General features: G+C 55.5%; 2 protein-coding genes across 3 annotated transcripts; both read left to right on the top strand.

The window, feature by feature from the left end:
- The first annotated feature begins 1,737 nt into the window (after positions 1-1,737).
- LOC118684397 (E3 ubiquitin-protein ligase TRIM7-like) lies at positions 1,738-7,497 on the top strand. Its single transcript, XM_036379228.2, has 7 exons — positions 1,738-2,184; positions 3,222-3,308; positions 3,619-3,849; positions 4,926-4,948; positions 5,235-5,350; positions 5,588-5,623; positions 6,633-7,497. Exons 1-7 carry the CDS (start codon positions 1,777-1,779, stop codon positions 7,145-7,147), a joined length of 1,416 nt encoding a protein of 471 aa, XP_036235121.1. The 5' UTR covers positions 1,738-1,776; the 3' UTR covers positions 7,148-7,497.
- A 1,532-nt stretch (positions 7,498-9,029) lies between these two features.
- Positions 9,030-22,140, top strand: CDC25A (cell division cycle 25A). Of its 2 annotated transcripts, XM_036379226.1 has the most exons (16): positions 9,030-9,226; positions 10,942-11,012; positions 12,130-12,184; positions 12,554-12,586; positions 12,719-12,755; positions 13,124-13,225; positions 13,951-14,049; positions 14,674-14,805; positions 15,472-15,546; positions 16,123-16,272; positions 16,535-16,627; positions 17,069-17,131; positions 17,239-17,337; positions 18,815-18,945; positions 19,268-19,379; positions 20,722-22,140. In XM_036379226.1, the coding sequence occupies exons 1-16, from the start codon at positions 9,075-9,077 to the stop codon at positions 20,860-20,862; spliced, it is 1,545 nt and encodes a 514-aa protein (XP_036235119.1). In that variant the 5' UTR covers positions 9,030-9,074; the 3' UTR covers positions 20,863-22,140. The 2 variants fall into 2 exon arrangements, with proteins under 2 accessions (XP_036235119.1, XP_036235120.1); XM_036379227.1 differs by lacking the exon at positions 14,674-14,805.
- The last annotated feature ends 220 nt before the right edge of the window (positions 22,141-22,360 follow it).

Raw genomic sequence — 22,360 nt, 5'->3', positions numbered from 1 at the left:
AACCTAAAGGTGTAATTGGACAGTTAACTCCACTATTCAAATGGAGCACAACTTATAAAAGCACGAGACCACCACACTTTTAAAAGTGTGAGCGCTCGTCCATTTTGTGACCGCTTTGGGCCCATCTTGGGTGTAGCCCTGGCTGGGCTTTTCCGCTGCCTAAGGTGAATCCCTGGAGACCTTGTAATAAATCCCTGCTTTACTCTTTCAGAGCCACCAGCTGCTCATTGCTGTGGGTGGCAGCATTTTGGGGCTGTGTGTGCAGCCTGCCAGGGTTCCTGCCTTCCCACTGCTGGGGTGGTGCCTGCAACTCCCTGGAAGAAGTTTGGGGTTTTGGGTCAGGGCGTGCTGTCTGACAGGAGTTGACACTTCCATCTCTGGAAGTTGGCCAGGCTGGATGAGGCTTTGAGCACCCTGGGATAGTGGAAGGTGTTCCTGCCCCCTTCCAGGGAGGTGGAAGAAGATGAGCTTGGAGGTCCCTTCCCACCCAAACCATTCTGGGATTCCCTGAAAAGTGCTGTGGTGGGGCTGATGTCCTGGCAAGGAGGTGTGGGGGCAGGACAGGAGGGCCTGGCTGCAGCCCTGTGTCCCTCAGCAGCCTCCCTGCATCCCCCTCACCAGGTCTGGATGCAGCTATGGGGAAGGAGGAAATGAAAAGCAGAAGTGATTCTGGTTCTCTGTGGCTGGTGTCCGTCACACTGGCAGTGTCACTGACCTGGCAGAATCCTTTTTTCTTCCTAGAAATGGATGAATTCAGCTTTTTATTGGATGGAGGCGGGAGCCCTCGTGGCCGGAGCAGCCGGGCCTTGGGGGGATTTCGGGCGAGCAGGCCGGGGCCGGCAGCGCAGGGAGGCAGCGCAGGATCACCCTGGGCTCCCTCAGGGCGCCGCTGCCGCCCCGACCCAATCCCTTCAAAGCGCACTAAGCCCGCCCCGCTGGCCGGGAGCGGCTCCGGCCACAGCCGGGCCTCGGGAAGGATCGCGGGGCCCGGCCTGGGGAAGGGGCTCCCGCTGCCAGCTGCGACCCGCCATAGGGGCCGGGCCGGGCCGAAGCTCCCAGCCCCTGGCAGGTTATTAACGATTCAACTGATTTAAGCATCCCCAGCATGCGCGGGCCCTGGCAGAACCGTACTGGCTGCGCCCCGGGGGAAGGCTGGGATGAAGGCTCACACTCACACTCACACTTACCCTCACGCTCACACTTGCACTGACACTTACACTCACATTCACACTCTCACTCATGCTCATGCTCACACTCACACTCACACTCACACTCTCACTCACACTCACCCCAGCCCTCACTTTGCGCGGCCGCTGCTGCATCCCCGCTGCCGTGGGCTGCAGACACGGGCACACGCAGCGCACACTGCGGCCCCGTGCCCGTGTCCCCCCGGGGTTTTCCTGCTCCTTCCTCCCCAGCTTGCACACACGCACTTGGACATGGACACGCGTGTGAGTAATGTGAGATCCAGGCACAGGAATCTGCCCAGGGAGAGACGGGGACACTCCCAGGCACACAGAAACACACAGAGGCACCCACAGACACACTTGCAGTGACATGGATGTGCACAAGGTGCGGCATTCTACATGTGTGTGCAATGACATGGATGCGCACACGCCCGCACACACTGCCACACACACTCACAAACACACACTCGCATCCCAGAGCCCATTGCCGGCCCCCAGCCCAGCCCAGCCCGTTCCCGTCGTGCCCAGGCCCTCCCCCGCCGCGGTCGCGGGTGCGGCACCTTCCCGTCCGTTCCCGTCCGTCGCGGCCATGGCTGAGGAGGTGCTGGCCCTGCGAGAGCAGCTGGTGGCCGAGGCCACTTGCCCGCTGTGCCTGGATGTGTTCGAGCAGCCCGTGCTGACGGCGTGCGGGCACAGCTTCTGCGGGCAGTGCCTGGCGGGCGTGCTGGGGGACCCGCCGCGCCCCGCCGCCTGCCCGCAGTGCCGCGCCCCGCTGGAGCCGGGCTCGCAGCGCCCCATCCGCTCCCTGGGCAACATGGCCGGGCTGGCCCGGGCCCTGGAGGAGGTGGCGGCGCGGCCGCGGTGCCCCCAGCACGGCAAGGCCCTGGCGCTGTTCTGCGAGCCCTGCGCCGCCCTGCTCTGCGCGTCCTGCCGGGACGGGCCCGAGCACCGCCGGCACCGTGTCCGCCCCGCCGAAGAGGCCGCCCTGGAGCTGCGGGTACGGGGCGGCGCCGCGAGAGGGGCCGGGGGCTTGGGCAGGGCCTGGGGGCCTTGGCTGCCCGGGGTGGGGCGGCCGAGGGGCACAGCTCAGGGTCCCCTCCGGCCACAGGCGGGGATCCCCTGCAGCAGGGGCTGGGCTCCCTCGGGGACAGGCTGGGGTCCCCTGTGGGCACAGGTCCGCGTCCTGTCCGGGCACACATCTGGGCTCCCTTCAAGGACAGTCTGGGCTCTGCTCTGGGCATGAGCTCCTCTGGCTGTGGCTCTGGGTCTGCTCTGAGCAGGGTCTGGGCTTCCCTCAGGGCGCGGCTCTGCTTCCCCTCCACACACAGCTTCGGCCGTGTCCCCGGCCAGCCACGGATCTGGGGCCTCAGCCGGCTGCTGCCCGGGCTCCCTGTCTGGCTGCCAGCTTGGGCTGCTCTACCCCACCCTGCTGGGGCTGCTGCTTCTGCCACCGCCTGGCCCCAGCCCACGCAGGAGCCCCGGTCCCTCTCCCTGCTCACCCCTCTGGGTCCCACATGGTCCCTTGTGCCCCACATGGCCCCAGCCAGGCTTTCTCCCCACAGCGTGGGCTGGGGTCTCGGCTCACTGCAACGCAGGAGATGCCGCAGAGCAGGAGGAGTTTGTTAATACTCCAGGAAATTGATGGGGCCTGTCTGAGTCCCTGCTACTGTCACTGCAAACCTCTTCCCAGAAATCACACTTCCAATTTTGAGAGTTGTTTTTTCTAATTAAAAAAAAACATTTAAATAAACACAAAATCCAGGGTCTCCACTGGAATGGAGTGGAACTCCAATGAAGTTATTCCAGCAATGTTTCTGGCCATAAGAGCTGTGGATGGGGATCTCCCCAGGCTGAGTTTGGAGAGTTGCGTGGTGTCTCTGAGCACAAAACTCACTCCCAGACACGCAGGGGTCACCCCCAGTGACTCCCCAGACTGGGTTTGTCCGCACAGGGGTTGTTTGGCAACATCATCTCCCTGCTGTGAATGTCATTCCAAAATTAACAGAAATGCCAATTGTTTAATCCCTGCCCCAGGAGACACTCCAGAGAAACCTGCTATTTCTACAAAAGCAGAAGGAAAAATTGAACAGCACAGGAGACCAGAAAAGCGAGGACCTGCAGGTGTGTGTTCTCTTCATGCCCCCCAGTGCTCACCCATGTGGCTCCCCAGGAATGTCCCATCTTTCCCTCTCTCCATATATACTTATCTCCTAATCCATGCCAACATTCTTTTCTCTGTCCATCTCATGTGGCCTCCTTGGGCCCATCAACATCCAGACTTGCCCCCCCTGTCTCTGTTCTTCCTGCGGTTCCTGTTCCAAACCTCTGGTGCCGTTGTGTGTGATCCTGGCCCCCTCTGTGCAGCAGCCGTGTCCCTGCGGGGGCAGCCGGAGCCTGGCTGGGCTCAGGGCCTCCGTGCGGTGCCTTGCAGGTGACAGTGATGTGGGAGTTGCAGCGTGTGACGGAGAGCTTTGAGGAGCTGCAGCAGTGCCTGGAGGAGCAGAAGAAGGCCCTGCTGGGCCAGCTGGAGCAGATGTCCCAGGAGCTGGTGAATAAGAGCGAGGAATACACGTCCAGGGTTTTGGAGAGGCAGTCGCTGCTGGACACGGTGATAGCGCAGATCCAGGAGAAGCAGGACCAGCCGGGGGTCGAGTTCCTCAAGGTGAGGCAGCATCAGCCCCTGGGCACTGTGACCCCTGCTGGGGCTGGGGACACCCAGCTGGCACCCTCTGCATCCTGGTGCAGGCTGGGGCCATGGTGGGACACCGTGCTGTGACACTGTGACACCGTGCTGTGACACGGTGCTGTGACACGGTGCTGTGACACCATGCTGTGACACTGTGCTGTGACACTGTGACACTGTGACACTGTGACACTGTGCTGTGACACTGTGACACGGTGCTGTGACACCGTGGTGTGACACCATGCTGTGACACCATGCTGTGACACTGTGACACGGTGCTGCGACACTGTGACACCGTGCTGTGACATGGTGCTGTGACACTGTGCTGTGACACTGTGACACTGTGGTGTGACACGGTGCTGTGACACTGTGCTATGACACTCTGACACCGTGCTGTGACACTGTGCTGTGTCACTGTGACACCATGCTGTGACACTGTGACACTGTGTTCTGACACCATGCTGTGACACTGTGCTGTCACACTGTACTGTGACACTGTGGCACCGTGCTGTGACACTGTGCTGTGACACTGTGACACTGTGCTGTGACACTGTGCTGTGACACTGTGCTGTGACACTGTGACGTGACACCATGCTGTGACACCAGTGCTGTGACACTGTGCTGTGACACTGTGACACTGTGACACTGTGCTGTGACACTGTGACACCATGCTGTGACACTGTGCTGTGACACTCTGACACCATGCTGTGACACTGTGCTGTGACACTGTGACACTGTGACCCTGTGCTGTGACACTCTGACACCATGCTGTGACTCTGTGCTGTGACACCGTGCTGTGACACTGTGCTGTGACACTGTGACACCGTGCTGTGACACTGTGACACTGTGACACTGTGCTGTGACACCATGCTGTGACACTGTGCTGTGACACTGTGCTGTGCCTGCTGTGGGTCAGGGCCCTGAGGGAAGGGAGGGTTGGGATGAGGTGTGGGCTCAGCCCCAGCCCCCTTCAGCTGCTTCACACAGCTGGGCAGCCACTGCAGCTCCCTGGCCCTCAGCAGTGCCACAGCTCTCCTGTGTTTTCTCTCTTGCAGGATGTTGGCAGAATCCTGAGCAGGTATGAAACAGGCTCGGTGTCCCTCTCCTCCTGCTCAGCTCCTTTGGGCAGAGCTTTGGGAGCGCTGCAGGAGCCGGCAAGGAGGTGGTTTGCCCCGCTGGGGATTTGGGATTTCATGGGATGTTTCCAGGAACCAGAGGCTGTTGCACCCCTCCTAAAGATGGGGTTGCTGTGCTGAGAGCAGGGACACGGCTGCCCTGGGCTCTGTGGCCGCAGGGATTTCCCTGTTTCCCTGCTGGCCCTGGCTGGTGGCTGGGCTCTGAGCTCCTCTCCCTGTTCCCCTCAGCTGTGAGGCAGCCAAGGCCCCGATCCCAGAGCCAGTTTCCCCAGAGCTGCAGAAGAGCATTCAGAGCCTCACTTGGAGGAGCCAGCGGGTCGTGGACATGGTGGATAAATTCAGAGGTAAAGCCCTGCTGGCTCTGTGCTGTGCTTCCCCTGGGCTGGGCTGGCAGGGGGAAATCCTCACTGCCTGGTGCCTCTGCCTGGGGCTCAGGAGCAAAACGGCTGCTCCAGGTGGGAACCATCCCCAGGATGGGCTTTGCTGGAGCCTGGGGCTCCACATCTGGGTTGCTGCCCTGATGGGGAGCAGGACAGGTGCCACAGGAGAGACACTCATGCATCTTCCTTTCCTTCTTCCAGTGAGCCTGCAGAGCGAGATAGACTGGGGCATAAGGGGTAAGTTTATGGAGCTGCTGAGCACAACTGAGGGGGAAAAGCTTTCCAGGATGAGTGTCCTCATGTCCTTGGTGCTGAGATGAGCTCACAGCACATCTAAACCCAGCATCTGTCTAGAGCTGAGTCCTGTTGTTGTGACTAGGCCTGCAATAAAAATCCAGGTCTGTCCTTGTGCCAGGCAGCACCAGGGATGCTGTCCTGCGATGCCAGGCCAGGGCCAGGACAGCAGGAGGCCGTGTCAGGCTGTGCCCAGTTAAGCAGAGGGGCTGTACGTGATTTTAGCTGGCATTTTGGTGTGATCAGAAGTGCTTCTGCAGGTGCTCAGGGCCCACATGGTGCAGCATTGCTGGGCTGAGGTGTGGCTGGCACCATTTGTGCTGAGGCCGCTCTCCACACTCTCCGTTTTTGGGATGATGCACTTGAGCACAGGAGAGTCGTGCCTCAGTTTCCCCCCTGCAGTCCCCGCAGGAGTGAGTTTGGCAGAGGGTCTGGGCTGGTGGCACCGCACAGTGACAGCTGTGTGGCCCTGTGGGATGGCCACGGGATGGCAGCAGAACATCCCTGGTGGATGGGCAGCTCGGGCTCTGCAGCTCGGTTGCCTGCTGGCTGGGCAGAGCAGGGCTCCGAGCTGGGTGAGCCCTTGGCACAGGAGCAGGGACTGGCCTGGCCCCTCCTGCCCTGCAGCACTGCCTGCTCACAGCCACGGCATGCACTGCTCCCCACAGGCTGCAATATGCAGCACATCTGGGAGCAGCTTTAGCAAAGCCCATCGTGTCTGTGCCCTGCCTGTGGGGACACTGCCTGCCTCAGTCCTGCCTCAGGGAGCATCTTTTCACCCTCGGCTGCCAGCGTGGGGACAGTGAGGCTGCCGTGTCCCATGCCACCCGAGGGGGCTGCAGGAGTGCCCCTTGTGCTCCCAGGACAGGTCCCAGCCCCGTGGTGCAGGGTGGAGGAGAGGTGCTGGTTCTCTTCTCAGCAGGCACAGACTGATGTTTCTGTCACCCTTTAGAGCGGGTGCGGCTGGACCCAGAGACGGCGAATCCTTGCCTGATCCTCTCGCAGGACTGCAAAATGGTCCGGTTCATACTTCAAGAGCCAAACCTCCCTGACACCCCCAAGAGGTTCACGGGCAACTTCAGTGTCTTGGGCACCCAGGGGTTCACATCTGGGAGGCATTACTGGGAGGTGGAGGTTGGGGAAGAGGGCTGGTGGGCCGTGGGGGTGGCCCTGGAGTCTGTGCCGAGGAAGAGGCCGCTCAACCTGCCCAGATCTGAGAAGCTCTGGGGGCTGCTAATGGACTGGGAAGGACAGTACAGTTCAATCTGTATGAGCTCTGAGGTGCTGGCACTCAGGGAAAACCTCCAGAGAATCAGGGTCTGCCTGGACTATGAAATGGGCCGAGTGACTTTCTACAACGTAAAGGACCTGACGCAGATCTTGCAGTTGGAGGCCACCTTCACTGAGAAAGTCTTCCCATATTTTTGGATCTGCTCAGAAGATATCTTCATCCAGGTGTGTGACTGACAGGGTGGGATGGCTGCTGGGCCCCTGCCCATGCCCTTGGCTGGCTGAGCAGGGAGGAGCTGTGGGAATGACGGCATCACAGTGCAGCCTCACTGCAGCTCTGCCTGGGCTGGACCCTCTCTGCCATTTTCTGCATCTCCTCCCGCTCAGTCCTTTGGAGCATTAAAGAAGTGCTGTCCTGCCTGGGGCTGTCTGCGTGCTGCTATCCTGCCTAGATGCCATGGGGATAGTGTCCTACCTCTCCCTGTGGGCACTGAGGCCACAGAAGAATCGGGAGGGAATGGGGAAGAGGCTCTGATTGTCCGTGCCAGCCTTTGGCAGCACTGCAGGGCTGGTGGCAGCTGGGCTGGGCTGGGCTGGGCTGGAGGATGCAGCACCCCGCACTCAGGAATCCTTTTCTAGCTTGAGGCCAAGGATACAAAGTCCAGGCCCAAAAAATAGAAACAACGGTGAACTGAAGAGAGAGCAACAAGGAGGATGGGACTTCATAACCTAAAGCTGTAATTGGACAGTTAACTCCAATATTCAAATGGAGCAGAACTTATAAAAGCGTGAGTCCGCACTTCTAAAAGTGTGAGCACTCATCCATTTTGTGAGCGTCCGTCCATTTTGTGACCACTTTGGGTCTATCTTGGGTGTAGCCCTGGCCAGGCTACTGCCCAAGATGTAGCCATTAAGGCCTTTTACAAATCCCTACTTAATTCTTTAACTCTATCTACCCTTTGTTCTTGGTCAATCTGCATAAGGCCTCAGTTCTGGCACTCCAATGGGACAGAACTCACAGTCCCTGGCTTTGGAAGCCAATGCCTTATCCATTAGTGGTGGTAACTGCTCAAAATTTTGTAAAAAGGAAAATGTTCGGGGAGCGATAGCAGGAACAAGGGAAGAGCAGCAGGAATCAGGGTGTGATGGCGGTCTCTGAGATTTGGCGTGCTCGGGAAAGGAGCAAACACCCCACATTTTAATCCAGGAACCGGCATTATGTGACTAGCAGGGCCCAGGCAGAGCAACACAGCTTGTGGGTCGTGTTCTGGATACGTCCTGGATCCAAAGCAATCAGCTGGACACAGCAGCCTCTGGAACCACCAGAGAGACATGGCAGAGGACTTGCCAGGGGCTGGACAGCAAGATCTGCCAACCCTGTGCTGAGGAGAAGCTGCACGTCCTAAAGAGTTTATGTGGAGTACAAGTGGGGGACTGTTGGTCTCCCTTCTCTTGCTTGTCTCTCCGTGAACCCCATCCTGGTGTTGCAGGGCTGTGCACTGCCTTGTTTCCCCAGCCACTCACCAAACCCCTCATAAAGTGGCTTTTATAAAGTGGGTTTTGTTCTCATGGAGAGCTTATTTGAAGAGAAATTATATGGGAAGGGCTCTTTGAGGAGAAATGGTATGAGAAGGGCTCTTTGTGTCGGCGAGGTGGTGTTATCTCCTGAATTTGTGCCTTTTTTCCTTCATGTTCCCCATTTTCCCCTCACGCCCAGCCTAAAGGGAGACGGCCGGAAACATGGCGGCAAAGCCGCGCCTCTGTGAGGCAGGAACTACATTCCCCAGCATGCAATGCAGAGAGCGATAACGCGGCACGCCTGCTGGGGATCCTGGGAAATGTAGTTCTCCCCCCGCACTGGCGCGCATCCCCCCCACACTGGTTTCCTCGCGTTCTTATTGGTCCAGAGCAACGCCAAGCAACCGCCGTGGGCGGGGCCTGTCCGCGGCGCCGCCGTTCCTACTGGCCGGGGCGCGCGCGGTGGGAGGGGAGGTTTGAAAAAAAACAACCCGCCCCCCGCGGGGCTCCGCGCGCTGATTGGCTGAGCCGCGGTTTGGCGCCAGCTTTGGAGCGGGCGACGGGTACCGGTTGGGGTCAAAACGCTGCGGCGGCCGCGCTGTCGGCAGGGACGGGACGGCTGCGCTGGATTCCCGGTCCCCCTCCGATGGATCCCACCCCGAGCGCTTCCCACCGCCGCCGCCTCTCGCTTCTCTCGCCGGCGTCCCCCGCCTCGCCTGCCGTGGTCAAGGCGCTCTTTCAGGATGAGCTCTCGCCTGTCTCGGACCTCCGCCTCACCATGGAGCAGCTGGGGCGCGGGTGAGTCGGGGCCCGGGCATTCTCCTTTTTCTCGCCGCTGTCCTAATCCCCCCCAAAAAGCGAGGTTTGGAGGCTTTACCGCCCGCTTCTTCCTCCTGCTCCAAGAGAGCTTCTTTCTCCTTTCCGCCATCCCTCCGAGCCTTCCTGGGCACTTTGTCCCCTCTCCTGAACGTATTCTTCCCCCTCCCGGACCCGAAGCGAGGCCTAGGGAGGCTCCCCCATATATAAAACCCCCAAGGCCTCCTGGAGTCGTTTTCCTTCCGTCCCATCCACCCCCGTAATTCCCTCCCGCGCAGTGAAGCCTTTTGGAATTCCCGCCCGCCCCTCCAAAAAAAAAAAAAAACGAAACCCCAAACTCCCCTGGGATGCCTTCATGCCCCTCTGAAGCCCCAAAGCCCCAGTTTAACACACCCTTCCCCAGGCCCTCCGGAATGTCTCTGCTCCCTCCTCGGCCCTGCCGCCTCTCAGGAGAGCTCTCATTTCCTTCCCTGTCCCCCTCATTCCCGAAGGAAGGCCTCAGGGTTCTCCTCTGTCCTCACCCGCAAAAAAACCCAGCGAGGCCTCGTGGATCCCTCCTTTTCCTTTCCCCCATCCCCACTGGAGGCCTCGGGGGTCTCTTCGTGCCCTTCTTCCCCCTGCAGTGAGGCACTGCGGGCTCATCCTGCCTGCTCTCCTTCCAGCCCCACTCCCCACGCTCCAGCCCAGGCCTGTAGCACCCCTTCTCCCAGCCCTTCCCCCAAAATCGGCGCCTCCCGGAGCTGTTTCTTCTCCCTACCCACGAGGCCTGAGTTTTAGCCCTCCCACCCTGCACACCTCCATGTGTCCCTTAGTGTCCCCCACCCCTTTGCGGGTGCCTCCCTCTGTTCTCTCCTCCTGCCCCATCCCGCATGGATCCCCGCTCTGGGACACCTTCCCCCTGCCCTGCTTCTGCTCTGGGCATCCTCCTCCCTCCTGAGCCCTTCCCTCTGTCCCACAAATCCCTTTGTGTCCCTTCCGTGTCCCCCTGCCTGCCCTGTTCCATGCCAGCCCCGTTCCTGCTCTCTGCTCTGTGTGCCAGGTGCCGCAGTCTGTGCTCTGCAGCTGCTCCCGTTCCCCAAACTGCAGCCACAGCTGCTCCATTTTGCTGCTCTCTGAACTCCTCTAATCCCATTATTCCCACAGCTCCTCCCTTCTGTGACTCCTGTTTTGTCCTGGCCCACTCAGGTCTCAATGACCCTCCTGGGTTTTATTTGTTGATTTTCTGTCATTCTCATTTCTGCCACCACCTGCTTTATGGTCCTTCCTTCCTTCAGATTCCTGGGATTCCTGCAGACCATTGGCAGTGCCCCCCTTGGAAGTTATTCAGCCCTTTGAATTTGTAGCCCTGGCTACTTTTTTTTTTTTTTTATTTAATTAACCACTTGCTGGAGCCTCACTCAAGTAGCTTTTCCCTTATATATGTGGGGCTCCATATGAGTTTCTTCACAGCACTAAGGTTTAGCAGATAAAACAAAATTTGGGAGGTAACTATTTATCAAAATGGGTTTGAATTAGAAATTTGGCAATTTTCTCTATGCAAAACCTGAATTAAAGAGGTGGCTGCCAAAGAGAGGATTGCAGTTCCAGGAAGGATAACTGGACTCTGGGAGGAATCCAAGTGATGCCCACCTGTGCTGTACCTACCTGCAGTGTTGTGTTTCTTGCTTTTAAAACAAATCCCAAACTTTCCTTTCCAGGCAGGGTGATCAAGACGTGGGAACCAAAAATGGACTGCACAGATCAGCCTCTTCAGAGTCCACAGACTCAGGTGGGGCTGCCTCTATTAACAAACATTGGTTAGGAATTGGAAAGCAATGCACTTCTACATGGCACCTGGGGTTTGGAGAGAGAACTGGCCCTTGGAAGGAGGGAGGCAGGTGGAAAATGCCCCAAGAAACCTCTGCAGCTCAGGGTTTGGGCTGTGGGTGTATATAGATATATATATTTTTAATTCTTTTTTTTCTTTTTTTCTTTTTTTTTTTTTTTTTGCTTTCATTGTCCTGGAGACTGTGAGCAGTAGGGAGGGAAAACAAGTCCTCACTGTGTTTTCTCTCTTTAAACCCAAACTGTGCCAGTGAGTGGCTCTGTCCTGTGTTCTCCTGTCACCAAGAGCTGCTTGATGATCTGAAACCCCTCAGTTCTGCTACTTCCTGGGAGGATTTCCTGTTTTTCACACGAGTTGTTTTATCAGTGAAAATGAAATAAGCTCTCACCCCATAACCTGTAGATTCCCTCTGGTGGTTCATTGCTCCAGCTGAGGGAAATCACTGTTTCCACCTGGATTTATGCCCCATTTTGAGGGCACTTTCAGCCTAAAAAAGAATTTTGTGAAGTGCTAAAGCACGAGTACAACTCACAGACCATGGAGCAGGACAGAGCAACCAGCCTTGCTAAATCCTCACTTTCTGTGGCTCCTCAGGAATCTGTGCTGGAGTGACTCTGGATGTGTCTGAAATGCTCTGGGGCTATAAAGCTGGGCTTGCTTTGTGCTTCTGAAGTGCTTCCTGTTAATTCCAGGACATTCAGAAGGGCCTTTTGACTGCTTATTTTTGGGAATGAGCCCAAAATTTCTTCATAGGTGTAACTAAAAACATGGCTTAAAAAAACCCTTAAAGGACTGAATTGTTTATTAAGGTGTGTGGTGGGTAAACAGAGTATTCCATGCAGGGCTTGGGGGGTTTCTTTAAATTCTCAAGCACTGGCACTTGATGATCCACAGCCAAACCCACGGTGGGGAGTGCCTGTAACTCTTTTTTATTCTGCACCGGATCAGGCTGCAGGTGGGACTTTGCACAGGAATTTCCTGGGTTTTTCTGTGGAAGTGTGTAGCAGTGTGTGGTACTCCCTGGGTATGGATCAGTGGGAAATCTGTGTCTCCTGTGCAGGTTTGGCTTTGGATTCTCCTGGCCCTGGGACCTCACACGACGCCATGGAGGACACGTGAGTGCCCCTGTGTGAAACCTGGCATGGTTAACAAACAAACCTGGGCTGATGAGGCCTGGGCAGGGCTTTCCTCTGCTGGCCCAGTGCACTGGGGCTCCCCTGCTGCACCTCTCCCTGTGCTCCAGAGCTGGAATGCTGGGGTTGGCCCTGCCCCTGCCCAGGGCACTGCAGTGCTGCCTCTGAGCTGGGTGTTGTGCCAGCCACATGGCACTGGCACCCACCTGCAGCCTGGGGCTGCACCAAGGTCTGTCTGAATTGTACCTTTTAACGTTTGGTTTAAGTCTGTGCCTTTAGAGCCACAGAAACATTTAATTTGGGAAAGACCTCTAAGACCTTCAAGTCCAACCTTTGGTCTTTTGCTTTTAGGTTTGAGAAAGCAATCAAATCCAGCAGGCTGAAGTAAGTATAATTCTATTTTAAATTCTTCCTTGGTGTCTCTTTTAGATTATGGAACTGGGGGGTGATTTCTATTCATGTCCCTGCCTTTTAAAGCAAAATGTTGAAATAAACTTTGGTTCTCTTTCATTGTAGCCTTCGAATACCTTTCAGAAGAATCCATTCCCTGCCAGTAAGTGAGAGTGGGATTGATGTTTTATACATGTTAAAGGATCTAGCATGGTTTTAGTTGAACGCATTTAGTTGAATACTTGTTAATTTTGTGGCTTCAACACCAGCTGCTGGGGTACTTAATGTCAGAACTGCAGTTTGTAAATTCCCAATCTCACTTAATTTAGTGTGAAATTTCTGTGATGTGGCTCCATCTCTGCTGCACTGAAGCATTTCGGTCCCTGTACCAAGATGTCAGCAGAGGATTCCTGCACAGGGTGTGCAAAATCTGTAGTCAGAGGCTTTCCAGTCTTTGTTAACCCCTTTAGTGCTTGAAATGTGCTTGTGCAAGCACTGATGCAGTCCTGAACCGTCCCTTCTGTGTTGCAGCAAAGCCTGCTGGGCTCCAGCCCTGCTCTGAAGAGAAACCACTCTGACTCTCTGGACACTGATGCTTTCCAGCCTTTGGATCAGGATGAAAATAAGGAAAATGTGAGTGCTCTTTCCTGATGCCTGTGGGAGGGGAGGGACAGGAGGATTAGCGCATCCCTGCACAGGGAATGTCATGGGAAAGGCTTCAGTTCCTCCCTGCCAGGCTGTTCTTCAAGCACAGCCACCTTTAGCTCAGTTTTTCTGAAGGGAACTTGCAGCTCTGATTAGAGCTGTTGGTTAATAAAAATGGGGAAGGCTTTGCCCAGTTCTGCCTTGGTGCCACTGACCCTGACTCCTTTCTGGCTGTGGCAGAGGAAAATCTGTTCCCCCTGCTTGCTCTGGGCAGGAGCTGCCTCCAGAAGGGGTTTGGGGAGGTCACCCCTGGCTGTCCCCACTGCTGCCATGGGGAGCCCTGTGGTTCCTCTTGGATTCTGTGTCCTGGGTCTGCCCTGGCTGCTGGGAATCCTGTGGGGGATGAAGTGTCAGTGCTTGGCTGCCTCCAAGAATGATTGATTTATTCTGCAGAGAATTGACTGACAGGAATAGAGAAGCCCTGAAGCCTGTAGGTGATGCCAAGAGCATAAATGCTGGATTATGTTAGATGAAACACTGCTGTAACATCTTTAATTTGAAAACATTCACCTTCAGCCTATTCTGTTGGCAGCAGGGAGCTTAAATCCAAAATGTCAGGCACTTTAAGAAATTGGAAAAGATAAAAGGATCCAAGCAGCTTAACACAGTTTGTAATTTTGGTAAAATGGTCATTTTGCTGTTTTTAATTTCAGGAATCATTTGAGTTCAAGAAGCCAACCAAACCAGCTTCTCGTGGCTTCCGTGATGGGAGGGGTGTTCCTGCAGCAAGGCAAAACTCATCTCCAGCCCAGGTACTTGGTTCTTCTCAATTAATTCTCACCTAATTCTCTGCCATCAAAATAACCAAATCAGGGTTCTGAAGTGGTGATGTCAGTCAGGTGCCAGATAGAAAAACTTATTTATCTGCCAGATAAGAGAATTCTTCTCACCTTTGGCTCATGAGAAATTTGAAACCTTGTTCTGGGAAAGATGAGTCAGGACAGAGCTGGGGTTCTGCTCAGTAAGTGGAGGGAGTGTGGACATTGATTTGGATGGAAATGATCAGTAAAGTTGGTACTGAATGTTCAGGCAGATGCATTTGGAGCAACAAACCAAACTCTGTAAATGCAGCTGGATTTGGTGTCCAGATGTGACATCCAGGAAGAAAAATTACCTTATTCATACCCCGTTGTTTAGAAAAGGCAACTGAAAAATGATTGTACAGAAACAGAGCTGGGGGGCCAAGCCTTGTCTCAGCTCCCTGGATCCAGCAGCCCTTCCAGAATCCTGCTGATCCCTGCCTGTGCTGCAGCTCAGGGCTGGGGGTAACCACGGTGTTCCCTGGAGTGCAGAGAGCCCTGGCAGCCCCTCCTTGGCTGCAGCATCCTGCAGGGAGCAGAGGGAATGCTGTTCAAACTCTCTCTGTCTCCCCTCAGCTGCCCATGGGGGAAGCAGCCTCTGGGGAACAGAACTCCAGGGCAGCCTTCCTGCAGCAGCATTCCCTGCCCTCCTCGGAGAGTGAGGATGATGATGGCTTCATGGAGCTGCTGGATGACCAGGACTTGAAGGTGTGTGCAGAGGGGATGGGGTGGAGATCCCCAGATCAGCTCTGCCTGATGTGTCTGCTGTGCTGTGGCTGCAGTCATGGTGCTCAGAGTGCACCACGCTGGGTTTTTGGCAGTCACAGAAGCCCAGACTGCTCTGGGTTGGAAGGGACCTTAAAGCTTATCCAGTTCCAATCCCCTGCCATGGGCAGGGACATCTCCCACAAGGAGATTAATTAGTTTTCATTATCTTTTCTAACTCACACTGGGGTGCCTTTATCTCATAACTGCTCTTTCCTAGTGCAGCCAGTGGGATTTGTTTGGGGTCTGAACAAGTGAGTTATTTTTAGTTTGAGGACTTGAGGGAACAGTTGGCATTTTTCTTTAGAAACTTGCTGAAAAAGTCAGAGGTGGTATTGCTTTGAGCCAAACTGTTTTCAAGGGAGTTTGAAATGCTTAAAGCCCTGGAGGCTCATCTTTGTTAATCAATCAGTGAATTGATAAACTCACCTTGTCCAACGTGTTTCCACTCAGTTCCATTATTTCCTGAAGAATTGCACTGGTGATGGAGTTAAATCCCTGCAGCTGCTCTGGGAGCTGGTTCCAGCTGGGATGTGCACCTGAGGCAGGCAGGAGCTGTAGCTGCAGTGTGTCTATGGGGAGGGATGAGCAGGATTCCCTCTCTTGCAGAACCACGAGGAGATGCCCTCGGACGTGTCCAGTCTCTGGACGGCGCCGCTGGTCATGAGGAGAGCGGACAGCCGGGTGAGTGTCCCACAGGGACAGGGACTGTGTCACCCCGCTGTCCCCTGCATCCCTGAGAGCAGAACAAGCCCTGGCAAACCCCCTGCACAATTCCCTTATCTCTGGGGCTGTTCACCTGGCAGACTCTGTCGCTGTGGAACAAGTGGTGCTTATAGGAATAGAATTTCTTCTTGCACTTCATAAATGTGAGAAGATCTTGACTTCCCTTATCAGAATCTTGGCATATGTGGAATTCACTCTGCAGGGACTCACCTGCAATGCTGTAACCTGATGCTTTGATAACAGACTGGGAAAGCAGCTCCAGTAGAAAGCTCTTTAATCTGCTGATAAATTGGCTGCTAATTGATGTAGAGCATTTTGCTGGCTCTTTATCTTGCTTGTGCTGCCCCAAGCTCCCCCAGTAACAAGTGTTACTGGAAATGCAAAGCCTGGATAATTCAGATTAACAGCCCCCTGATGCTCTGCAGTGATGGTGCCTTAAATGAGGCCAAGATTGGAATAATCTGAAAGCCTGAGCTGTGTTTATTTTCTTTTATAAACCTTTGCTGGACAACTCAACTCCTCTCCTCCTCGCAGGCCAAGCGGTGCCGGCTGTTTGGCTCTTCATCCATGTCAAGCATTGCAGGAAGAACCACCCAGAAAAGGATGGAGAGATCCCAGGAGGAGAATTCTCCAGGGAAAAGCAAGAAGAGGAAAAGCCTGCCAGAAACTTCTGAGGACTCCACGGTTGGTGGCTCAGCATCCAGTTTGTGACACAGAATTGATGAGGGGACATGCAGAGCTGGGGTCTGGTTTGTGAAGGTTGCTGGGAGCTTTTCCTGGTGGATTGTTGGGGCAGCAATTCCACAGTGCTGAACCCGAGCTCTGCCCTGAGCAGGGAAGCTGAGGGGGCAGTTCAGGGCTTGGCAGTGCACTCCAAGCTGTCAGCTGTGGGAAACAGGGAATGGGACATGTCTGCCCTCATGGATCTCTGACCTGTGTCCTGCAGAGCCTGAAGCTGGTGAGGACCCAGCCCTCCACAGCAGAGATTGAGAGCATTTTGGACAGTGACCAGAGGGACCTTATCGGGGACTTCTCCAAGGTAATTCCAGAGATTCCGTGGCCAGATGTTGAATGAAGTGTTTTAAGGGCCTCTCTTGGTGGGGATGTCTCAAACCAGCCCAGAAAAACACTTCCCTTTAGAGAGGCTCTTCTGTTCCCTCATACACCTGCCTTGCTTCTTTGGACTTGATCTTGGAGGTCTTTTCTAATCTTAACAATTCTTTGGTCTTCAAACAACCAGGAGAGGCTGTTGGTGAGAAGGGGATGGCCCAGGTTGGACACAAACTGATCCATTTGTGATTAAAGCCCTATAAAATCCTCTACTGTGGGAGCCAAAAACGAAATTCTGTGCCTGATTTTAGCATTCTTAGGAGCTTTAACTCCTGCAGAGGTTCTGGCCAGCAGAGTGTCTGTCAGAGAGTGAACTGCTGGATGCTCTCACTCATGTGATTCACAGCTGGAATTTTCTCAATCCTTCCAGAGTTATTTATTTGACACTGTTGATGGGAAACATCAAGATTTAAAATACATCGACTCTGAAATGGTGAGTGCTCCAAGGGAGCCAGAAAAATCCTTTAGTGGAGGCTGGGGAGCTACACAGAAATGGCTTGAAACAGCTGAACTCTGGTTTTTGTGCTCTTTTTTTCTCAGATTGTGTCTGTGCTGACTGGGAAGTTTGAGAGCTTCATCAAGCAGTGTGTGATAATTGACTGTAGATACCCCTATGAGTATGAAGGGGGGCACATCAAGGTATGTTGGCCCCATAAGAGCAGGGCAGGTGCTCTGAAGCTGCAGCCTGGGGTCTCTGGGATCCCTGTGGGGCTGATTTTTATCCAAGGCCCTGTGGAAATGTTATTCCTGAGGGGCCCCTCTGGGATCCTGTCATGCTCACCCACTGCCTGGGTTTGGACCCTGAGCCCACACGTGGGCCATGAAGTGGCTGTTCCCTCAGAAGAGGGGATGTTCTGCTCTCTGTAAGCAGAGGAGGGGCCTGTGGCCCTCAGGGTGACAGAGGTTCCTGAGGAGGATGTGACACTCAGTGTCCAGCATCCTCATATCTCAGGAGGCTAAAATTGGAGTGCTAAACTTCATTTCAGTGACAGACTTCAAAGGAAAAATGGCTGTGTAAAACAACCAGGAACAGGTCACCCAGACCTTGTGGTGTTTGAGCCCCTTTCAGTGACTGGAGGGGCTCCAGCAGAGCTGGAGAGCGACTGGGGACAAGGCATGGAGGGACAGGACCCAGGGAATGGCTCCCAGTGCCAGAGGGCAGGGATGGGTGGGAGATTGGGAAGGAATTCCTGGCTGAGGAATCACACAGAGCAAGTTCCAGGCTGTGCATGGTGCCCTGGTGGGGTTTGGAGCTGTGCTGGGAGAGGGTTCCAGGCTGTCTGTGATGTCCTGGTGGGGTTTGGAGCTGTGCTGGGAGAGGGTTCCAGGCTGTGCATGGTGTCCTGGTGGGGTTTGGAGCTGTGCTGGGAGAGGGTTCCAGGCTGTCTGTGATGTCCTGGTGGGGTTTGGAGCTGTGCTGGGAGAGGGTTCCAGGCTGTGCATGGTGCCCTGGTGGGGTTTGGAGCTGTGCTGGGAGAGGGTTCCAGGCTGTCTGTGATGTCCTGGTGGGGTTTGGAGCTGTGCTGGGAGAGGGTTCCAGGCTGTGCATGGTGTCCTGGTGGGGTTTGGAGCTGTGCTGGGAGAGGGTTCCAGGCTGTGCATGGTGTCCTGGTGGGGTTTGGAGCTGTGCTGGGAGAGGGTTCCAGGCTGTCTGTGGTGTCCTGGTGGGGTTTGGAGCTGTGCTGGGAGAGGGTTCCAGGCTGTCCGTGGTGCCCTGGTGGGGTTTGGAGCTGTGCTGGGAGAGGGTTCCAGGCTGTGCATGGTGTCCTGGTGGGGTTTGGAGCTGTGCTGGGAGAGGGTTCCAGGCTGTGCATGGTGTCCTGGTGGGGTTTGGAGCTGTGCTGGGAGAGGGTTCCAGGCTGTCTGTGGTGCCCTGGTGGGGTTTGGAGCTGTGCTGGGAGAGGGTTCCAGGCTGTCTGTGGTGCCCTGGTGGGGTTTGGAGCTGTGCTGGGAGAGGGTTCCAGGCTGTCTGTGGTGCCCTGGTGGGGTTTGGAGCTGTGCTGGGAGAGGGTTGCAGAGCTCCTCCAGCAGACCCAGATGAGGCATTGGTTCCCAAGGGAGCGGGGTGAGTTTGTGGCTGTTCCCCTGCACTCAGTGCTTGCACTGTGCCCTGCAGGGTGCCATAAACCTGCACATGGAGGAGGAGGTGCAGAATTTCCTGCTGAAGAAGCCCATCCAGCCGTCGGAGGACAAGCGCGTCATCGTGGTGTTCCACTGCGAGTTCTCCTCGGAGCGGGGCCCGCGCATGTGAGCTCCTCTCCCTGGGGCAGGCTTCCCACTGCACTGGGAGCACTGGGAGGGGCTGGGCTGCCTCCACCTGCTGTGCACGGGGTGGTTGGCACCTCTGGCAGGGGTTGGCACAGCCTGGGGGGTGAGGAGCCGTGCTGGGCCTGGGCTGGAGCGCTGCAGTGTTCAGAGGGGAAAGGAAAAGCCTCTGAGCTGTGGGGCTGCTCAGGCTCTCCCTGACAGGCAGCTCCAGCTCCTCCTTTGAGAGATGGGAGGTTTGGGGTGCAGATTTGGGAGTTACTGAGTCAGTGTGGGATTTAACATGGGATTTTCCCCGCTGCAGGTGCCGGTTTGTGAGGGAGCAGGACAGGCTGAGCAATGAGTACCCCAACCTGCACTACCCAGAGCTCTACGTGCTCAAGGGAGGCTACAAGGATTTCTTCTCGAGGTGCCAGGTGAGTAACGTGGATTTCTCGTCCCTGCTAGTGTCCAAGGCCAGGTAGGAAGGGGCTTGGAGCAGCCTGGGGTAGTGGAAGGTGTCCCTGCCCATGGCAGAGTGTGGAACAAGACCTTTTAGGGTCCTCCAACCCAACCTTTCTGTGGTCTCTATCACACTCAAATAATATTAATTTCTTCCTACTCAAACTTCTTCTTGGGGCAGAGTGGTTTGGCTGAGGGGCTTTTCCTCCTCTCTCTCTTTTTCACTGGGCTGGTCCCCGAGCAGCTCAGCCTGTTCCATGTCTTGGAGCTGTCTTCCTGCCATAGCTGAAGGGCTTTTCCACTTGTCTCAAGTAAAATAGAAGAGGTTTCTGCCCCTTTAGAACAAACTGTCACTCAGAGAAAGGATTTCAGCCTGCTCAAACACAAGGCTTGACAGTAATTGCTGGATAATAAATGGAAACCTGAGATCTTGTACAGTCCTAAACCAGCAAAATTGAAAACCTGAGCTTGGAGTTTGCAGCCTCTAATTGAGACAAGGAAATTAAAACCCGCCCCCAGCTCTTCCCAGCACTTGAGGGCTGGGATTTCTCCTGTCCTTGGCTCCTGCTCCTGCAGCATTTCCATGGTCCCAGCGCTCCTGGGATCTGTCCTGCTGCTGTGACACAAACAGGCCTCAGCTCCTGAGGCCCCCACACTTCCAGTCATCCCTGGGAGGTGGGAGATCCCTGGCCTGTTCAAGGCCAGCTGGATGGGGCTGTCAGCTCCTCTCCTGTGGGATGTTGGCTCTCCCAGCCGGGCAGTTGATGGCAGCCAGTGCTGCCCGGGTTTTGGCTCTCCCTGTGATCTGCTCCCTCCCCTGGGCTGAGGGACACCTGGGGTTTGGGGTGTCCCCGTGGACTTGGGGCTGTCCTGAGGAGAGGGCACCGAGGCCTCAAGGTGGCAGCACGGGACAGGCAAGGGCAGCTCCTGGGAGCCGGGAGCTGGCCCGAGGCACGCGGATCATGGAACGCTCGGGGCTGGAGGGGACCCGCAGTGATCATTGTTCCCTAAACCCACGATCAGCCACCCTGCTCTGACCATCTGAGCTGGAACATCCTCCCAGTCTGTGCCTTGCAAGGTGAACTCTCAATCGGCTCAGCCTGTGTGTTCTCTGCCAGGAAATTTGGGATGAGAGCCCTGTACACAAAGCCCTTGTTTTGGTGGCTGTAACCTGAATCTCCTGGGCTCTGTGTGTCTGCCACGGAGCTCCTGCCTGGAAGGGGGGGGGTCTGTCCCTGTTTGCTCCAGTGGCTGCTGGTGCTGGGATCAGCACCCTGGTGGCACTGAGGTGACCCCAGCTCCTGTTTGGTTCCCCAGAGCTTCTGCGAGCCCCAGAGCTACCGCCCGATGCACCACAAGGACTTCAAGGAGGACCTGAAGAGGTTCCGCACCAAGAGCCGGACCTGGGCCGGGGAGAAGAGCAAGAGGGAGATGTACAGTCGGCTCAAGAAGCTCTGAGGGCTGCAGGGACCTGCAAGGACTGCCCAGCCTGGGGGCTGCAGTGGGACAGCCACGTGTTCCTGTGCTCCCACCCCCCTGGGCTGTCTCCTCCCTGGGATCACCTGGACCTCGGCCCCGCGAGCCGGATTCCGGCTGGGAGCTGCCTTGGGATTCTTTTGGTTACGTTGCTTCGTGAAAATGTTGTGGCTTCTTGTGTTGTGTGACACCCCCAGATCACCCAGGGAGGGTGGGGACAGCCTCGTGGGGCTGGGCTCGGTGTCAGCACTGCCAGGGAATTGTAGTGCCTGTTAATTTTTTAAATGCTTAATTTTATTTAAATACAGTCAAATGAAGCCAATACCGCTGCGGTTGGATCATCTGGATTGTACTTAAACCTTGTTTCTGCTCCAGGGCGACCTGCTGGGGGGACTGGGGGGTCGTTGTTTTTCTCAATGCAGTTTTGGTTCTGTGTAGCATTATGGGAAGGAAAATGGGAAATATCCCACGATGGCTCAGGATTCCCACCTGGGCCAGTGCTGCAGGAAGCCCTGGGAGCCCATCTGAGGGAAACTGCTTATTGTTCATAAATATCACATTCACCTCGTTCACTCCAGGGTGTTTCATTTCATGGGTTGGCTGTGGTGGTTCTGGAGGAGTTGGTGTTTTGGTGGAGGGAGAGGTTTTGGGAGCTGAGGGGCTCCAGCAGTTGTGGGATCCCAGGATTCTCAGTTGTGGGATCCCAGGATTCTCAGTGGTGCCGCTGCTGCCTCTGAGCCTGTGAGTTGTTGTTCTTATCCTGCAACGGTGCCAGAGCAGATCCTGGCTGTGAGGGATCCCAGAAGCTGCTCTGACTCTTGACACCTCTTCCCTGGGAGTGGCTGTGGCCACCTCTCCATCTGCCAGGAAAGGCAGGAGGTGGAATTTATCCGTGGGGGAAGCAGAACTTCCTCAGCTGTGTTGGACCCCTGCAGATGAGGGAGTTCTGCAGTCCCAAACTGCTTTGCTGCTGGTTTTGGGGTCACTTCAGCCCCAGCTCCTAAAGCCATCTTCCTCACACCAACTTCCAGGTGAAAACTGCTGCTCCTGGGAAGCTCCACGTGCCTGGGAACTTCCTGGTTCACTCTGTATCCATGTCAAAAAATACTGAAATGGGGGTGCCTTGTGTGGAATTTTAACTTGCTTTTTTTTTGAAACCTATTTCTTAAAACCTGCTGTTAATCCTTTTGCTCCCAAGAGGATTAAACTTGGACTTCTTTCTTGTTTAAAAAAAATATTGGAATTTGCTGTTTTCCCTCAGAGCTGAATCTCTTGAATGGGGAGATGATGAAATGTTAAATAAGAGGTGATGGTTACAATTTTCTCCCATTGCCTTGGGAAGGGCTGAACTCTGGGAAGGGGATGTGGGGTGCTGGAGAGTCAGGAAAGGTCGCTGAGTGCCCCACACTGCCCTTTGGTCCAGCCCAGGGGTGAAGCACCAGCTCAGCACCACAAGGGCTGGGCAGGATCTCTCAGTCCC

Source organism: Molothrus ater, chromosome 1, assembly GCF_012460135.2.
Source record: "Molothrus ater isolate BHLD 08-10-18 breed brown headed cowbird chromosome 1, BPBGC_Mater_1.1, whole genome shotgun sequence".
NCBI classification, from domain to species: domain Eukaryota; kingdom Metazoa; phylum Chordata; class Aves; order Passeriformes; family Icteridae; genus Molothrus; species Molothrus ater.
The sequence above is the reverse complement of the archived record's forward strand: the minus strand, read 5'-3'. Positions and strand labels throughout refer to the sequence as shown.